Source organism: Corythoichthys intestinalis, chromosome 9, assembly GCF_030265065.1.
Source record: "Corythoichthys intestinalis isolate RoL2023-P3 chromosome 9, ASM3026506v1, whole genome shotgun sequence".
Taxonomy (NCBI): domain Eukaryota; kingdom Metazoa; phylum Chordata; class Actinopteri; order Syngnathiformes; family Syngnathidae; genus Corythoichthys; species Corythoichthys intestinalis.
In genome coordinates this window covers 37,320,362-37,341,146 of record NC_080403.1, presented here as the reverse complement: position 1 = coordinate 37,341,146, position 20,785 = coordinate 37,320,362, and the positions used below count along the sequence as shown (strand labels likewise).

At 38.2% G+C, this 20,785-nt stretch overlaps 1 protein-coding gene across 4 annotated transcripts in view; it reads left to right on the top strand.

Moving 5' to 3' along the window:
• The window catches only part of slc2a9l2 (solute carrier family 2 member 9, like 2), a 216,479-nt gene that overhangs the window by 98,440 nt on the left and 97,254 nt on the right, over nt 1-20,785 (top strand). For all 4 annotated transcript variants that reach the window (XM_057844888.1, XM_057844887.1, XM_057844886.1 and 1 more), the window contains 2 exons: nt 2,343-2,444; nt 4,441-4,516. In XM_057844888.1, coding sequence (XP_057700871.1) covers nt 2,343-2,444; nt 4,441-4,516 — 178 coding nt within the window. The remainder of the gene's footprint in view (nt 1-2,342; nt 2,445-4,440; nt 4,517-20,785) is intronic.

Here is a 20,785-nt window from a genome sequence, read left to right as displayed (position 1 = left end):
ACAGAATGAATTCTAATGTCTTAAGAGTGCCCAACAACAGCACACATAAAACACACACACATGCACACAATTCTTCCTGTTCTTTCCCCTCGTCTCTGCTGAGCTGGTGGGTTACATGTAATAATGTACAAACAGCAATGACCTTTTCCGCAGCGGCATGGAGCCAGCAAGGTCATATCAACAACTTAAATACCTTGATTCCCACACCACTTGCCTACAAGGCAACCTGATGAAAAGAAATGCATGCGATCAGGGACAATTTTTTCCTCCCTCAATGAATGCATGTGGCGTCTGTGTCTCATGCACAGTGCATCCAAGTAGAGCTTGTTGGCAATTTTCTCATGAATTTTTGGCATACCAAACATAAACTACTGACATTGTGACTCACCATTTAGCAATTCAGATATTTTGTCTAAACACATGCAATTTGATTGTGTGTGCATTTCCAGAGGTGGGTAGTAACACGTTACATTTACTTGAGTAACTTTTTGAGAAAAATGTACTTCTTAGAGTAGATTTATCACACAATACTTTTTACTTGAGTAGATTTGTGAAGAAACACTACTCTTACTCCACTACTTTGGGCTACGCTAGAGTCGTTACATTTTTTGCCTTTATTCTACATTCTGACTTTATTATTGCCAGAGATGTTCGCAATGGCCGTCTCAGTTTCACCAATGAGACGTCGAAACAATAACCACACAACTCCATTATACCAGTCAGAGTTAACAATGTTTTTTCTCCACTAGAGGGTACTTATGCTCAATGGACGGGTGATGTTTCATATTGTTGTTCTGCCCTGAATTCTATGATTTTCATCATTTTGGCTTAATATAGTCATGTAATATGTTATAATACAGTATAATAATAATAACAACAGTTTATAATGATGGAGTTGTGCTGAGAAAAAATATACCATGAATTAAAAAAATAAATAAATAAATAAAATAAAATAAAAATCATACATTATAAGCAGTTACTCACAATGTTACTCCGTGCTTGAGTATTCTTTTCAACAAACAATTTTTAACTTGTACTTGAGTAAATATTTTGATGACTACTTCTACTTGGGTAATATTATTTAAAAGTAACACTACTCTTACTTGAGTAAATATTTTGGCTATGCTGCCCACCTCTTGCGATTAGATATATACAGTTAAAAGTAGGGCTGTCAAACTTATGTCGTTAACGAGGTAATTAATTTTTAAAATTATTCACGTTAAAATATTTGACCCAATTAACGCATGCACGGAATGACCCGTTCATGCGTTGCCTCAAACAGTTTACAATGACGCCGTTTTAGCACAATGACAGCGAAAAGGCAGAGAAATGTGAGTGGACACAGGCGTTCATTAGACCGCGCCATTTTTTGGCTTAAGCTTTGGCAGCCACTACTAACAGTCATGGTTGCCCAACTTCGCATCATGCATTTGGGCGGAGCAAGAGACGACCTTTTTCTCAACACGCTTAATTGAACACAATGCAGAACATATTGTATACCATTTACGGCCACTACTGACAGTCACTGTTACCCAACTTCCCATCATGCATTTGGGCGGCGCAGAAGACGATCTTTTTCTTAACACGCCTTATTGAACACAACGCAGACATACTGTATACCATTTGCAGCCACCACTGACAGTCATGGTTGCCCAACTTCTCATCATGCATTTGGGCGGAGCAGGAGACGTTCTTTTTCTTGATATAAAATCACTATAACTTGTACTCAAATGATCTTTTAAGAACTACAAGTCTTTCTATCCGTGGATCCCTTGAACAGAAATAATGTTAATAATGATAATGCCATCTTGTGGATTTATTGTTATAATAAACAAATACAGTACTTATGTACAGTATGTTGAATGTTTATGTCCGTCTTGCGTCTTATCTTTCCATTCCAGCAATAATTCACAGGAAAATATGGCATATTTTAGAGATGGTTTGAATTGCGATTAATTCCGATTAATTAATTTTTAAGCTGTGAATAACTCGATTAAAAATTTTAATCGTTTGACAGCCCTAGTTATAACGCAAATAAATACGCATATTATCCACGACATTCCTCAACATTAAATTATTACTTCGATTGCTAGTCAAGCCAAAACATAATGAAATACATTTTCTAGGACAGAACAAAAAAAATCTTCAACATAATATGGTACAGTGTTGTTGAAGAGATCTAACACACTTTATTTAAATATTCATTCTGGATTTTCAAACACAGACTTCAATATCCAGGAGAGTTAGATTCTCAGATTCTTAACGCAACAAATAAGCATATCAAAAGCATTTACAGTGTAACTTGTGCTTAGAAACGTTTCTGCTTCATGTGCTCTGTCCAGGGTTTAGTGATTGAACGAATTGGACGGAAACCTCTACTCATTTTTGGATTCAGCGCCATGGCCTTGTTCTTCAGCCTACTAACGGTGTTTCTCAATTTTCAAGTAAGATTATTTTTTCATAACTACCCTCCTCCTGAAGTAGTGTCAAAGAATTCTCCTTTGTGATTCAGTAACATTTTTAATACATTAAAAAATATTCTTTCCTTGTTTAAAAATACTGTTTGAAAATAGATATGCTCATTGCACAAGTTGTACTTTTTATAAGAAATGGCCAAGTAGGACAAGAAGTATCCTTCTATATTTTGATCCTTCATGAAGGATGTTGTCCATATACTTGAATATATAGTTAAAAATAATATTACAATGACTGATGCGTCTCAACTTTGAATTTGTACTGATTTCAAATCAATTCAAATTGAAATAACTTGTCCCACATTAAACTGTTAATAAAGCGCTATAATAAAGGAAGTATTTCATATTTTAAAAAATAACCAGATGTAAATTCATTACTGTTTATTGTCATCATCATCATCGGGATCATTGACAGTTACAAGATTGCATTGTGATATAATTTACCCGAAGAAAACCGAAGAAAAGACAAGGGCTGACGGGAGAAGCCTAAGCTTATCTAGTCCCATCGCCTTTAGACCAAGGACGCACATCATTACATAATAGAGTAGACATTCCACGTTGTGGTACATGTACAGTGATCCCCCCCCCCCGAAAGTCATCGATTCGACATAACACATGGGTAAAGCTGTCAATCAACTGTTTGCTCATTGATTAGGGCAAGATAGTGTGATTTGTTAAAGGAGGAATAGCCGAGGCAGGAAAACATTTTCAACATCCTTGATCTCGCGTGGTCAAACATATAGGCCTCCATTTCCCCCAGCCATCCTTCGTAAAATTGTTGTACGGAAAACAATTTGTATGAGCCTTATACATCATCCGAACAGTTTTGAAGTGTATCAAATCATAAAATTTTAAAAACTTGGATTTGATGTAGAGTTCATTTGTGTATGCTCTATACGGCGCTTTGTGGATGATCCGGATTGCTTTCTTTTGAAGGATCAGCAGAGGAGATTTATAATGACGAAGGCGAATTGGACTCACATATGCGACTTCCCTCTTAGTATACAGCAAATTCCGTCTTTCATTGCTATGTATAAACTTTTTAGCGACTTTTTGAGACAAAATTAAACATGTGTCAGAGCTGCAGTGAAACAGCAAATATTGAATGTTAGGTAATGGTAGCGAGGTAAGGTAAAGTAAACTACATGTACTGTGCCTGCATAAGGAGTTTGAGTTAATTAGTGCTGCAAGGATTAATTGATTAACCTGAATAATTCGATTAGAAAAAAGCTTCAAGTCAAATTTTGCTGCTTCAAATTTGTTTAATTAGAGTGGCGTTATAATGGTTTGTTTTGAAAGTGTTTGCATCTACTTTTATTGATTTGGGTGGATAAACTGCCCTCTAGTGGTAACAGTAAAAATGTATAACTCATTTAACATGGTTGAATCCAGCTGCTCCTTGTTAAGACCAACATAAGGTAATTTTTTGTTTCAGCAAATGTGTTGTTTTTATGCATTCGTAATTTAGTTGATAGTTTTTTTTGCCATTTTTAATGAGAATATGTATTGGAAAGATTTGTTAAGAGCATTGGGAAAAAAAAAAAAAAAAAACGTTAGCATTTTATCGCATTCAAGCTCGTGGACTCTTGCCATCCAAGTTAGCCAATTGTTCTCTTGTAGTACTAAGATCCTCACTTTTTTTTTTTTTTTTTAATACCGTTTGAGGCTAAGCTCAGGTATTTTAATTTATTTTTAAACTAAAGTGCAATCCTGCATAGTTTGAAGAAACACTCTGGAATTTTGTTTTGTATTCGCATTTAATGCTCTTTTGAAAGTGCAATCTTAACAAGCCTTTGTTTTACATCTCCTAAAATTTATTCTGCAAAGCATTAAATGTTCCTAATCCGATTACTCAATTATTCAAACTAAGTAGTTGATAGATGAATCAACTACTAAAATAACCCGTAAATGCAGCCCAGAGGTAATAATTAATTATTATTATTAAGCTTTCCCTTTCTTTCCCTAGAGTGCGGTGTCATGGATGCCTTACCTCAGTTATGTCTGCATACTGGCAGTGATTGCTTCCTTTTGTTCTGGACCAGGTAAGCCTTCATTTCAAAGGGGTTTAACTGTACATATTGTCTTACAATTTCAATAGCTGGAGAATCGGCATGAATTGACCGAATCAGGATTAATCCTCACTCAAACTTGAATATGGATTGAGTGCGCACACACAAACACACAACAGTTCAACTTGGCATTGTAAAGTGTACTTTGTGGGAGCAGAGAGTGATCGCGTCTCATCATTATAGCAAAGATTCAAAGCACGAAACAAATTAAGCCCTCCACTGCTCATTATAATTTTCACCCAAGGGATGATTCCAGTAGTGCTTAGAGATTTTGAACGGATAAAAAATAAGCCACAATTGCTTGAAGTTGTTCTATAGTGTAAATCCTGGCACAAATTTCATCACAATCAACACATAAAACAAAGATATGATGAATGAATGAAGTTCATTGATCTCCATTGTTCACCTTCGATCCAAAGTAGCATTTTATGCTGCTCTTTATTTGCAGTTTATGTGACATTTTCGCTCATTGCTGAGATTTGCTACCCATTTTTCTCGTAGATTAGTACAATCTACTAGGCAGGCAACTGACCTGGGAGATTTGATTTGACATCAGTCACTTTTCACCATAGCAAGATATTAAATGATTACATATATGTTGTTCCATTAATGAAATTATTAAAAACAAAATAGTGCATAGTTTAAGTGCAATGTGTAATCTAAAGAAACATCACACCAACATTAAGCATAACCTGAAGCGAAACATCCGTAAATCATATCTGACTACAGTTTGACATTTTGTCCTGAAAAATATTTTAAAATTTAAATATTTGCAGGGCATCCATGGCAATTGTAGCAAGTTGTGTTTGCTTAACCCCCCCCCCAACGTCACATTTTGTCATGAACATCTGTTTTCCCTCCGGTGGCCAGAAATAGGGCTGCTGTAGCCACAGGGATCAAATGGTAACTATAGCTTTACAGTACAATGATGGTTATTGCTTTAAAGCCTTCATTATTTTTAAACCTTGTGCTTCAAGGCTGTCTGTCCTTTTAAAGCAGAGAAAGGCTTGACAGAAGTTGACAAATGTCAGACCTTGATCAGAACGTTAGAAATGTGAGAGACCTCATCAGAACAGGCAATGTACTGGCATCCATGGTAGTGCATGGGCCAAACCATAGTGCTTCTTTGAGACGCCTGAACCCTGCAGGGTAAATACTAGCAATGAGAGGACATTTATATTGCGGCAAAGGTGCTGTCTTACCATATTGCAGTAGCATTTTCTTTGCCTTTGAGTAGGTCTGTCATGATTAGGAATTTCTGGAGACGATTAATAGGCACACAAATAATCGCGATTAACATTTATATTGTAAATTTTTCCTATATATTCTCCTATGATAGTATGTATAATATTAAATATTATGTACACCTGATAAAGAAGAGAAATTTAATTGTCAAGAAATAATCAAGAAATCATTATAATTTCACATTCTGTTCCTTTTATCAAAATAGCTAGTCGTAGACGTAGAGCATGTCTCTGAACATCGGTTTATCAACTATATTGAACGGCTGCATTTGTATGTAATTGTATGTATCGTGTTACTCTATCAGTTAGCGTGTGTCATTTTACAATATCTTGTTTGTTATTAGTGACCTGCCGCAATAAGTGAAAAACCGCAAAGTAGCTCCTCCCCCTCCGAATATATATATATTTTTGTGTGTGTTAAATGTATTTATTCAGATATAGTATTTATTCACAAGAATTTAAACGTAAAAAGGTCTTTGTTGTGGTAAGGCGGTGCCACAGAAGACGAGCAGCACATTCGACATGTTTGCTTAAACTAAATTCTACCTGTGCGTTTTTTTTTTCTTTTAACCAAGAATCGAGACTGTTTTACGTCCATATCTATAAATAATTCAGGGATTTAAGCATTTATTCACAAGAATATAAACATAAAAAGCTCTTTGTTGTGGTAAGGCGGTGCCACAGAAGACGAGCAGCTCATTCGACATTTACTTAAAATAAATTCTACCTGTACCTTTTTTTGCTTTTAACCAAGAATCGAGACTGTTTTACGTCCATATTTTTAAAGAATTCAGGGATTTAAGCATTTATCCACAAGAATTTACAGGTAAAAAGCTCTTTGTTGTGGTAAGGCAGCGCTACAGTGTGACTTGACGACGAGCAGCACATTCGACATTTACTTAAAATAAATTGTACCTGCACTTTTTTTTTTTTTTTGCTTTTAACCATTAATCAAGACTGTTTTACGTCCATATCTATAAAGAATTCAGGGATTAAAGCATTTATTCACAAGAATATAAACGTAAAAAGCAGAAGACGAGCAGCACATTCGACATTTACTTTGAATAAATTCTACCTACAAGTTTTTTTGTTTTTTTTTCTTTTAACCAATATTTGAGACTGTTTGTCATCCATGTCTATAAATAATTCAGGGATTTAAGCATTTATTCACAAGAATTTAAAAGTAAAAAGCTCTTTGTTGTGGTGAGGCGGCACCACAATGTGACTTGAAGACGAGCAGCACATTCGACATTTACCGGTACTTAAAATGAATTCTACCTGCACGTTTTTTGTTGTTGTTTTTAACCAATAATTGAGACTGTTTTACGTCCATATCTATAAAGAATTCAGGGATTTAAGCATTTATCCACAAGAATTTACAGGTTAAAAAAAAAAAGCTCTTTGTTGTGGTAAGGCGGCGCCACAGTGTGACTTGAAGACGAGCAGCACATTCGACATGTTTACTTAAAATAAATTTTACCTGCGCGTTTTTTTTCTTTTAACCAAGAATCGAGACTGTTTTACGTCCATATCTATAAAGAATTGATGGAGTGAACCATTTATTCACAAGAATTTAAAGGTAAAAAGCTCTTTGTTGTGGTAAGGCGGTGCAACAGAAGACGAGCAGCACATTCGACATGTTTACTTAAAATAAATTCTACCTGCACGTTTTTTTTTTACTTTTAACCAAGAATCTAGACTGTTTCACGTACATATCTATAAAGAATTCAGGGATTTAAGCATTTATTCACAAGAATATAAACGTAAAAAGCTCTTTGTTGTGGTAAGGCGGCGCTACAGAAGACGAGCAGCACATTCGACATTTACAGTACTTAGAATAAATTCTATCTGCACGTTTTTTTTTTTGCTTTCAACCAACAATCGAGACTGTTTTATGTCCATATAAAGAATTCAGGGATTTAAGCATTTATTCACAAGAATTTTCAACGTGAAAAGCTCTTCGTGTTTCCACTCCGTCAGCTTTGACGGAGGTAGGCCCCCTATTAATCGGCTCCGCATCCCGTGTTCCGTCAATACCATTATGAAGTCTATGGTTTGATATAAACCCAAAATGGTTCTAAAACGATGAAATGGTGCATTGTTTTGCATAGCATTAAGGCATCATAATTAGTAAGTCTACGGCAGTGCCCTGAGTGCTGGATGTATGCTTCTGCATTTGCGTCACTGCACGTTGAAGTCAGATTCAGAGTAAATAAAACTAAACTTTGCAGATATACACATAGAATTGCATTTCTATTTATTTCAGTCAAGGGTGGTCACGGGGGGTGGGGGTGGTGGTGGAGAGAATAAAAGACAGTAATTGCGAATATGAAAAATATTCGCGATTAGATGAATATTTTATCTTCGCAACAGCATTTCATTCTAACTACAAGAGTCAAGGAAAATTCTGTTTTATTTGAATATTTTAATCTTACAGCAAGTATGAGATGTATAAAGCTTGAAAGTTACCCCTTTAAACGACTAGACGTGTTAAAGGAATCTTTTTTTTTTTCAAACTGGAAAGGCCCTGAGAGGAGAAGGTTTGTGTCATCAATTGTCTGCTCATGATAACGGCCAGGCATCGTTCGTCTAAAGATTGTCTCATTTCTTAGAATGAGAGCATGGCCAAGAGTGGCCATTAACACTTGGTTTGCCATCAGGCAAGTGAACAATCTGTTGGGTTGCTAAATGCCACGCCTAGTAACAACAACAACAAAGAGTCTATTTGCCTCCGTGCAACCTTTTTGGATAAACACACTGACTGAGAATCTACACAGACAATTTAAATGCAGCATATTTTGGGGGGATACTTGATTTCGTGGTTGGCAGTGACTCATGAAAGCTCTTAGCTAATGTGGTGAATATTATATGTATAGTTCTCCTATCCACACTTGTGGAGTTTTTGCCAAACCATCAGATGTGTTTATGTGCCTAAACCTTTGGCTGCCCTTTGTGCACATTCATTTCCATTGGGAAGTAAAAAGGCTTTTATTAATAGGGCCCCACTTAAAGCTACCTTGTAATCAAGCAGGACTGAGGATTGTGACATTTTACTGATCCTGCAGAGAGCTAATTGCCAAAAGAAATGTGATTTTTACCATCGAGTGCATTCTGTTTGTTGACCTCCAATTTCTGGTTATGTTGTTTAGCATACTAGTCCTTCTCAAACAGTGTTGGGCATGTTACTTTAAAAAAATAATTAGTTACATTACTCACTACTTCTTCCAAAAAGTAACTGAGTTAGTAACTGAATTACTCTATAGTAAAAGTAACTAGTTACCAGGGAAAGTAACTATTTCTGTTACTTTAAAAAGAACTTGTTGTATGTCAAAGAATTTGAAATTTTCTGAGCAGTATTCGAGTCAGTGTAATAGAGAAGAACAGACAGGTAGTTAACTTGTTAGGTGCTTCAGCAGATTTGAATTGCTTACCACAGATGTCGACAAAAGCTTTACCCCGGGACATAAATTACACATTACATGCAGGTTCTTTCCTTTAATTTAGACAAACTTGAAATAGTGTCCATATCTCCACCTCTTAAAGGACAATTTTTCTTCTGAATGCTCTGCCATCCCGACCCTGTGCATCTGTTTTGCGCGTGTGTGTTTGCCGCACGCGCTGTTCCGGTTTGCATGTGAAATCACCGGCTCTGATTGGCTTACCACGACACATGACTCTAACCCTCAGCCAATCACAATCACTTCCATCGCATCTCTCGAGGGGCTGCATTCAGGTAGGCTCGTTTCCCGACAATTCACGTCACCTTCAAAGCGTCTGCCGTCCTCAAGATGGAAGCAGAATTATTGCTGGCTGACAGTTGGCGATGGGAACGAGGCTAGCATCAGGTGTAGCAAACACAGAAACGTTACCAAACTTTGGAAAGCATTGTCTAATTGAATGAGCAGGGACAAACAGCTTGGAGTCAGAAGTACGTGCGCTATTCTCGAACCTGAACGCACCCCAAGTCTTGGATGACAAATCAACAGAGCAGAGAGTCAACTCGACACGGCTGGTAGTTTCTTCAATTTATTCAGAGTAAGTAACGCATCGCTTTTGACCGTCAGTAACGGTAACGGCGTTGTAACGGCGGAAAAAGTAATTAGTTAGATTACCCCGCTGCTGAAAAAAATAACGCCGTTACATAACGGCGTTATTTATAACGGCGTTACTCCCAACGCTGTTCTCAAAACATTAGCATATTGTGATAAAGTTCATTATTTTCTGTAATGTACTGATAAACATTCATATATTTTAAAATCTTAACACACAAATGAAGTAGTTCAAGCCTTTTGTTGTTTTAATATTGATGATTTTGGCAAAAAAGTCAAGAAAACCCAAAAATCCCTATCTCAAAAAATTAGCATATCATGAAAAGGTACTCTAAAGAAGCTACTAACCTAATCATCTGAATCAACGAATCAACTCATAACCTCTGCGAAAGATTCCTGAGGCTTTTAAAAACTCCCAGCCTGGTTCATTACTCAAAACCGCAATCATGGGCAAGACTGCCGACTCAAGCAAGAGGCTAAGACAAAGAAAGAAATTTCTGAGCAAATAGGCTGTTCCCAGAGTGCTGCATCAAGGCACCTCAGTGGGAAGTCTGTGGGAAGGAAAAAGTGTGGCAGGAAACGCTACACAACCAGAAGAGGTGACCGCACCCTGAGAAAGATTGTGGAGAAGGGCCGATTCCAGACCTTGGGGGACCTGCAGAAACAGTGGACTGAGTCTGTAATAGAAACATCCAAAGCCATCGTGCACAGGCGTGTGTGAGACAGCTGCAGAAGCGCCTGACCTGGGCTACAGAGAAGCAGCACTGGACTGTTGTTCAGTGGTCCAAAGTACTATTTTCAGATGAAAGCAAATTTTGCATGACATTCGGAAATCGAGGTGCCAGAGTTTTGAGGAAGACTGGGGAGAAGGAAATGCCAAAACGCCTGAAGTCCAGTGTCAAGTACCCAGAGTCAATGATGGTCTAGGGTGCCATGTCAGCTGCTGGTGTTGGTCTACTGTGTTTTATCAAGGGCAGGGTCAATGCAGCTAGCTATGAGGAGGCTTTGGAGCACTTCATGCTTCCATCTGCTGTAAAGCTTTATGGAAATGAAGATTTCATTTTTCAGCACGACCTGGCACCTGCTCACAGTGCCAAAACCACTGGTAAATGGTTTAAAAACCATGGCATTGCTGTGCTCAATTGGCCTGCTAACTCTCCTGACCTGAACCCCATAGAGAATCTGTGGGATATTGTGAAGAGGAAGTTGAGAGACACCAGACCCAACACCGTGGATGAGCTTAAGGCCGATATCAAAGCATCCTGGGCCTCCATAACACCTCAGCAGTGCCACAGGCTGATTGCCTCCATGCCACGCCGCATTGAAGCAGTCATTTCTGCAAAAGCATTCCCGAACAAGTATTGAGTGGGTCGCTGATATAATTAATTGAAAGTTGACTTTTTTTGTATTAAAAAACACTTTTTTTGTATTGGTTGGATGAAATATGCTAATTTTTTGAGAGAGGGATTTTTAGTTCTTCTTGATTTTTTTGCCAAAATCCTCAATATTAAAACAATAAAAGGCTTGGACTACTTCAGTTGTGTGTAATGAACCTAAAATATATGAAAGTCTAATGTTTATCAGTATTTTACAGAAAATAATGAACTTTATCACAATATGCAAATTTTTTGAGAAGGACTTGCACTAAGACAAAATCACACTAAGGTTTAACAACATCAACCATTTATTTTACCATATAAAAATAAATTACCTGTTCAATACTGCTCAATAATGAAAACAAGCAAACCCTGCTTCTCAAAGGCTATTGCTCGCTTATTGCCTTTTCACTTTCAGCTGCGATTTGATCAGATTTGAGCAATAACTACATTCGTCACCATTTGATATGCATCGACAGTTGCTTGTTGTTATTTGTCTCAGCTGCCACCAGCAACACACACTTTTGTTGGGTCCAAATGTATGCCTTTGATTTTGACTCTTTGACTTTGAAGATTCGGCAGGCACTGAACTAGAATGTGAAATTTCCTATCAACCTCAAAATGTACAGGAACGACACAAAGAAATTCAGTTCGGAAGTATGTTTTATCATAAGCAGTGCATTTACACTCTGCAGCCTATTGAAGTGTGCTAGACATAGCTTTCAGTGTTCGCCCGCTGCCAGTGTTTTAGGGTCCAGTTTGAGAAAGGCTAGTTAATTGGGTCCTCTTATTGCTGGGGGCTGTAACTGGGACTTACGGTTTAGGTCCTCAGAGCTATTCATTTGTTCAGATGTCTCTATAGTGAGGGCTGAAAAAATGGTGACGTCTTAGGGCATGGGAATAGTTCTTGTGCCAACATAATATAATTTATATAGCCCTATTTTCTGGTTTTAGTCTACACCCAAGCACACTAACTCAATCACTGCCATTGACCCTCATATATGCCAATGACTGGGAGTTGAACTGGATCAGACGTCTATCGTCGTCAATTGCACTGAAACATAATTTTTCACTGCCAGCCCTCCTGCGTTGAAATTAGAGGTCTATTGCTGTCAATGGTCGTTTAAAGTAGCCAATAAAGGGTGTACCCTAGGGGTGTGCCATCTTAGGCACCCCACGATTCGATTCGATTACGATTCAGGGGCTACGGTCTGATTATTAAACGATGATCGCGGTTATCACGATTATCACGATTATCGATGCATCGTACATAACTACTTAATACAGTAGCCAAACAAATTTATGTCCATTATATATTTAAAATATCCTAATGATTCAACAGGAACGATGGAAACGCGCCCATAGAACAAAAAGCTGCCCTTAAGCTGCTTTTTTATTTATTTATTTATTTTTAACAAGAAAGCGCAAAAACATTAACCATTTCAAAGGGAGTACTTATTTCTCTCAACAATACAATAAAATTTACACAGGTGGAATGAATTCCATCTTTTCTGGAAACAAAGTGCCTTTAGAAATAAGACTTCTTTTAACCGATATACTTTGTTTTCACAGAATTCTGTACTATTTCGCATGTTTGTAGTGTTACCGCTGTACTTAATCGTGGTTTTACACGTTCTGCATATGAAATACACGTTAGCAAATTAGCTAATTAGCTTAGCGCTCGGCGCTAACTATTAAGATCTCAAAAACAACAACAATAAAGGCTAAACAATACAAGAGGGTTCGTGTACTCACCTCTTTTAGATGCACACGGGTCTTAGCAACACACTCAGGACATTTTTCAATTGAAATGCCTAAAAACTACTGCTGGACATCTAAATGACAAGGAGCAACGAGCTATCTCGCTTCCCTTCTTGCTCTAAAAAAATAACTTGCGCACAAAAGCGCGACCACCGGGTTGCGCTTCTGTACCTGCCTCTCTCATACACAAATTTATTTTCCAGTCTTTTAAAAAGGAGTAAATCTCTCTCTCAGTAACCAGCAGCATCCATCATAACGTGCGCGTGCCTGTTAACGGTGCCCGGCGGCAAACGTGTCTTGAATTTCATTTTGCTACGAGCGGCTGCCATAAAGTTATGAGAGAAAAACATCGTTTTTGAACCTTTATGAATCGTAATTGAATCGTCACGTGTCGAATCGCGATGCATGTAATAATCGATTTTTTGGAACTCCTCTAGTGTACCCTGCATCATTTAATGCTATACCCCTTTCCCACTGAAACTAGTGGGTCAACGCGCGTTTTTCCAAGCTTATGCATCACACTAGCAATTGGCATTTGGCACCTTTCCCATTGACGAAAAAAGCCGTGTCTTTTTTTTTTTTTTTCACCCGTCTAACCCCCACCCCTCCTCAGCCGTGCGTAAGGTGCGTGACGTCACCATGCTAAGGTGCGCTTCGACAAGTGCGACCGAATTCATTCAGTTCAAGGAAGTTAACAATGCAAAGCAACATGGAAGCCACCTTTCTGTTTGTGTTCTCTGTTTTCATGCTTTTTACTGCCCGTAAAATGGTCGAAATGCAGCAAAGGATCAACACTGTGCTTGTGCTGAGGCAACGTAGGCGACGTAAATTTTGGTTTGAAATTGAAAGGAGTCGTGTACGTCACAGAAGGAAGAGAAGAGCCTTTGTTTCATCTGTTATGGCTATTGCTAACGCTGCTACACCGACTGTTCGCCGTGTGTGGATCCGGGCTAGAGCACATGGTATTTGGTTTTTGTTATGATGCATCACGTACTAGCCTACGTCACCACATAGATTAGGGTGTTGACTGTTGACCCGGGGTTTTGCTTTCACACTGCATGGCAATCAGAGCCGAGGTGATTTTAACGCGGGTCGCTTGGCGGGTTGATTGACACGGGTCGAGGCGGGTCGCTTCACCTTTCCCACTGCCACCAAAAGCCGATTGTTAGCGGGTTGACACGGGTTTTTTGGCCAGTGGGAAAGGGGTACTATTTTGCTGTTTAACCTTTACAGATAGGTTGTATTAGTTACAAGCACTATAGTCCGGCGTTGCCTGGCATATTACTTGTGCTGGGTTGTTGAAGCCATGGTTGTTTAAATCGACACATAAGAAACCTCGAAATCAGGGCTTCCCCGTTAAGTTTGGCCGCCAATTCAGTGGTTCCACACTTACCACCTTGGGCCGCAAGTAGCTTAATTTTGCTCAACTGAAAAATGGTTGACGTTTTTATAATTGAGTCTCAATGTCAGATTGCAGGACCAAATGAAGACCACATATTCTGAGGCCCGAACTACATTCCAAAAACACCACTTTGAAAGTAGTCTTATTAACATTTTATCAATTGTCAATTTGCCGCTCTATTGGGTGGCGCGCTGGTGTGAAAATTTCCATGGTGACTGTCAATGACTCCAACAACGGATCTAAAAATTTTCCTTAAAATCCGAAATACGGTTTGGGAGCAATCGGAATATATCTGTTTTGGGATTGTGTCGATATTCTGCACTACTGCAAGATCTGCAACTTCTGAGAAACACTATTGATTCACTCTCTAGGAGTGTGTCAAATTTGAGTAAAATCGGGCTATTCCTTCCGCAACTCGATTTTTTCGATTATCCATTTTCGATAATTATCAGGGTTACTGCAATACAAATCCTACCTAAGAACACTCACTGATTTTTACAATGTACAAATTTGTGTACATTTTCAAGAAAATTGGTCGAGCTGTTTCGGAGTCCATACGGAACGAACAGACACGCACACACACAGGCAAAATTCATTTATATATTTAAGTTTAGTTTTAAAGAATAAGTGCTATGGTTGTTTTTGTTTTGTGCTGCGTAACGCCACTTTTTGTTATGTACTTCCTCAATCTAAGTACATTTAAAGCCGGAACTTGATTTGAACAGCACTTCTTTATTCAGTGTGTTTCCCATCATATGTTCACACAACTCATCACTTAGGTTTCTTTTTATTGTAATACCACAACAACAGGGAGCACACAACAATGGCAGTGTGACATAAATATGGTACAGTAAAATGCTTCTTTGAGGCTGCCTTATGAATGCTATATACAGTATATAAACTTAAGTTGAGAGATTAAAGTGATCCCTCGCTACTTCGCGCTTCCAACTTTGCGCCCTCAGTCCATCGCAGATTTTATTATTTTTTTTCCAATTAAAAAATAAATAAATCTCGTAGTTTCACTCTCCCTCTTGTTCCTTTTCTTGGTCAGCCAGTGCACTGGAGTTGCTTATTAAAGTTAATGATAATTGAAAAATGTTAAGGCTTGATCTCGCCAAAGATGCCTGGAAGTCGAAACTTCAGAGTGCCACATGCGTCAATCATCGTTTAACTTGTTAAACAGTTGCTGTGGTAACTCATTGCGTGTAAGTGAGCAGCTTGAGGGTATTTGAATGGACTCACTCAATGAATCATTTAATAAAAACAAGCATTTTTTTACTTTATTCTTGTTTGAAAATGTTTCAGTGGGACAATAACATGTTTAAAATTGATCAGAATTATGACTAGTACATTTGAAGTGCTTAAAAACCGTTTGTTAAAATATATACCGTAATTTTCAGACTATAAGCCGCTACTTTTTTCCTTCATTTTGAATCCTGCGGTTTATAGTCCAGTGCAGCTTATTTGTTGATATATTTGGTTTAATAGGTAACACTTTATTTGACAGCGGCGACATAAGACTGTCATAAGACCAACATAATTATGACATGACACAATCATGGGCATTACTGAACTATGACAGTTGTCATTAAATGTCATCCGGCTAATTATGTCACGAACTCCATTTATGTCCAGCTTGGATCTATTACATCCATTCAAAAGTTGCCGTAAAACACTAAACGACATCTGTTACAAACCTTCATTAATGCTCATGACCGTGTCATGTCATGATTATAATTGTCTTATGACAGACGCGCCTTGAAAGGTGGAAAAGCGCTATATAAGTATAACACCATTTACCATTTACCATTTATGTTACCACTGTCAAATAAAGTGTTACCAAATACCATAACCAGAAATTAATGAAACAACTGGAACAGTAACTGAAGAAAGAATTAGCACAGAAAATGAATTTTGATTCTTATTTACATCCGTAGCGCTGCAATGCATGCTAGGAGGCATGTTGGACAACAACAGTGTTGACAGCAGATGGCAGCAGATATTAAATGTCTCCCTCAAGGGAGCAGTGATGGCCAAATGAAGCTTCTTGAAGCAAAGAAACTTTGCTGCCAATTGGTTCAAAGCTTCATGGTGGTTTGGTCTTCTGACAGTATGATGCCGCTGTCAAATAAAGTGTTCCCAGTTAATATCTTTTGGTATAAATATACCATAATACAGTGAGGACAGCTGCGGCTTATAGTCCAGTGCGGCTTATTGATGAACAAATGCCGTTTTCGTGTCAAATTTGGTGGGTGTCAGGTCAGGTGCACCTTATGGTGCGAAAATTACGGTATATGTACACATTTTTTTTTTTTTTTGTATTATTTTTTAAAATTATTATCAAGGATCACTGTATAACCACTTTTCAAGTTGATGCACTATTTTATACATAATATTTCTCATCAAATTAAGCTAATACTGCATAAAAACCTTCTGACTAAACAATGAGCAGCAAGGAGGAAACAAAAACTTCTCCTCTCTGTTCATCCTCAAAACTTAAAGGCATCTGAACTGAGCAGACTGGAATGCTTAATGAAAACCTGCAGCACGATCTTTCCATATTGTGATTGGTTTTTTGGCTGCCTTTTCGCCCCCCTTCATTTAAATTCTATTTCAATATTAGTTCACTCTCTCCCTCTCTTGCTCTCTCTCACTCTCAGAATACATTTTCACCACTCCTTTAAAAATAATAATTGGTCAAGGAAACAAAGCATTGTGTTCTAAATATTGGGTTGGGTTAAAAACATGAAAACATTACTTTGTGTTTTTCAACTGGTGTGCCGCGACACACTGGGGTGCCGTGAGAGATTGTCAGGTGTGCCGCAATAAATTATTCAGTATTGCATTTTTTTATTTTTACGTCTTCGGATGGTGTTGCAGTAGGAAGGAAGAAGTAGGTCGAAAGTTCTCGGTCGTGTGCAGATGAGTGGGGTATTGCTTATGTTGCGTTCAAGAACTGCTCGGATTTCTAGCCATCAGCCACCTTGCAGTCCACGACAATGTGGACCCCAGCGCATCTATATTCATCATTTGATTGGAATTTTCAAGTGTTGACATACACGAAAATGTCCTTTCAATTTTATCAATATGTGATGACATATTCCAACAACAACTTTTTATTACAACAACATTGGCAACGACAGCAAGGTGGCTAGTGGCTAAAAACCCGAACAGTTCTTGAACGCCACATGAGCAGCTATCCAACAGTGCCATGGTAGCATCTCGTCATCTCCAAACGAAACACCCATTGCTTCAAACTATGGACTATTTTTTTTTGCCTTTGTGAAAACACAGAGAAACTGGCAACTTTTTTGAGAAAAACTACAAAGGTAGATGAGAAAGCCCTCAAAGCCAGTTACCTTGTTGCTGAACTTGTTGCTAAATCCCAAAAAATCCCACACTGTAGCAGGGACATTAATATTACCTGTCTGCACAGCCATTGTCAGCGAGATGCCCGGCCCTGATCCGATTAAAGACATAGTCAAAGTCCTCCTGATTGATAATTTTAAGCTTTTCAAGCCTAGCTGTTATAAAATAAAAATAAAAACAGAGAGAGACTGAGAACTGTTGAAAAAGATTCCTGCTAGGATAACGGCTTTGTGTTCACACAGAGTAAGTGTAAATACTGAGAAATTATTTTATAATTAAATATACTCTACAAAAAGTAATTTTGGAACATTTTTGGTTTGTGTTGTGCCGCGAGATTTGTCGCGTGTCGTGACTCAGAAAAGGTTGAAAACACTGCTCAAGGCGTAGCAAGGGTCCCCGGGTGCCCCAGGCAACAAGGAACATGGGGCCCTTTGAGCGTGTGCAAGTAAGGGGGACAGTTGGGCTTGGAGCAATAGCATATATAATAAAAGTCTAATTACGCCTCGCTCTCATAGAGCACTTTTTAGGCCACTAAAAGTGCCCCCCCGCCCCCCCCCCATTGCATTATTCATTCACTCCACACTCAGGGGCTGTTTACATGGTGACTCTCCAAGAATACGAGAAATTTCAAATTTGCATTTGCATTTGAACAATGTCGCAATTCCACATGAAAACGATGTAGTATTCATGCCAGGCCCTAGGGGGCAGTGCAGATTTACAGGGTGACAGAGAATGATGCACTTTGACCCCACTAAGCTCCCTTAGCCCGGAAAAAAATATGCCCGCCCACTCGAAGCAATGTCATTTTTCTTTTGTTGAAAAAGGCACAAAAATTGAAACGTTCAACATTTTTAATTTACAAATATTATTAAAACAATAAATTAAAGCCGACATTACGCCATATTTGCTGTTTTTAATGTTTAGTAGCACCGCTGTGCACGGCCAATGTGGCGTGTACGAGTCTCGCGCCGCAGGAGCCTTTGATATGCATGCCGAGGAAGCCCCCCTCAACCCCCCGCAATCGGATTCTTCCACTTTGGAGGCAGGATTCCGAATTTTTCGCCTTCCGTCTTCGCCGACACCATATGCACGCGAGGTGAGTCCGCTACTCAGTCATTGCGTCTTTGTGTCACAGAGTCGCCATGTAAACTACCCCTCAGTGGATGTAAGCATCTATTGTAACCACACCTGCCCTGGGAGAGACTGACACCTTCTGAAAAAATTCCCAGATGAAAATGTGTGTGTGTATGTTGATTCTAAACACTGATTTTATGTTCTAGGTAACATCTTTATGTATGAAGAAACGCTGGCATGCTGCAATGCTGTTAGCAAGCGCTAACAACCTAGTTACAGCAAGTCAAGGCAGTTAATTGGTTTAGACATAAAAATACGACTAATACTACCAGTCTGCAGTGCTTCTATGACATTAAGACATAAAACAACAGTAACATAGTACACTCACCGCTGTCTTGCTTCTTTTTCTCCTCCTCTGCTTTTTTTTTCCCGCTTCCTGAAGGATAACTTCTCTTCATTTTGCCAATTAAAAAAAAGGCCAGATCGCTGCCCACTTTCACTCTCACGTGACACACATACATACTCACGCAGTATAATGTTCACAAAGGTGCCCTGTGAAAATCAACGTAAAACAACTCAGCAAGGACTTTCCAGAGAGTACTTGTTGAGTCACTCTTTAAACAATCATGTGGTATTAATAGCTGATTGGACTTTCTTAAACATGTATAATCTACGTGACATGGTTAGTGCTGATTGGGATTGATAACAGAATTGTTAGATAATCTGCCAAATGATTCCATGGTATTGAAACACTTCCTACACTTGTCACTACAACAGTGCAGTAAAGCTGCGTGTGCTAAATCTGTTGGCCTTCTGGGGGCCCCTGCTGGCTGGGGGCCCTAGGCAATTACCTGGTATGCCTAATGGGACGTGACGCATCTGCTCAAGAGGGTTGTGAGGGTACTGGTGCCAAGCTAGTACTGGCTATGGGGAATAAATCACAGAGCACATATGGACAAACAACCTTTCCAGACATATTCCATTCATCTTAAAAACAATTTATTAATATGGCAGTTTGATAATGTTTGGTCTACTGGGATGCACCGAAGTAAAACTTCATGACTGAAACTGAAAAATAAGAAAACCAAGTCCCAAAATCACTCAACAAAAACACAAAAATAAAGTTTTTTTGTTTTGTTTGTTTATTATTGTTTTTAAATGCTGTGTAGGTATGTGTTCTAAATTTCCAAGATTAATTGACCAGGATCATAACAATTCTTTCAAAGATGATTTTATTTCCTTATCAAATTAGATTTCAAGATTTCTAAAGAAAATAAGGTGAATATAAAAATAACAAATCAAATATTGAGAATGAGAAAACGTTCAAGTAAATTGGTAAAAGAAAATAAGGAACAAATGTATTGACAGTTAGGAAGAATTTTTAGGTGATAACAGCCATGAAATTATCATTTGTGTGCACAGGACCAGGCAAACTATAAGTAAAAAATGCCCCACTGGTTACTTCTGAGCATTTTTCACACATGCGATTGCATTGTGACCCCCCCATACCAAGGATAAATGTGTAAAAGTCATTCTTTTGGAAAAAGTTTTTTTGTTTTTCAAGAATGTTTTTGAGTCTTTTCAATAGCGAGAATGATCTTTCTACAAATGACTCTATCGCATCCTTTTTGTCAAGAAAAGCTGAGAACCTATTCAGGAATTTTTGCATTAATTCTTCACCATTTGTAAAGTATTCAATCTGTTGAAATCAGAATGTCTTTGAATGTCAAGAAAGCAAGGTGAGTGGAAAGTTGTCTATGTCAAGGAGGCATTGTGCGGCTTTCTGCTGCTCTTCAGATATCTCCAATGAATTTAATCAAGAAATATCTGAATTGACAATTTTTTATCACGTAAATAATAATAATGAAAAATATGGTTGCAAGACTTTTTGGAGCAGTTTTGCACAACGTATCTATAAAATAAATAAAAAGATTGGACAGACCGGTAAACTAAAATGGAAAATAATA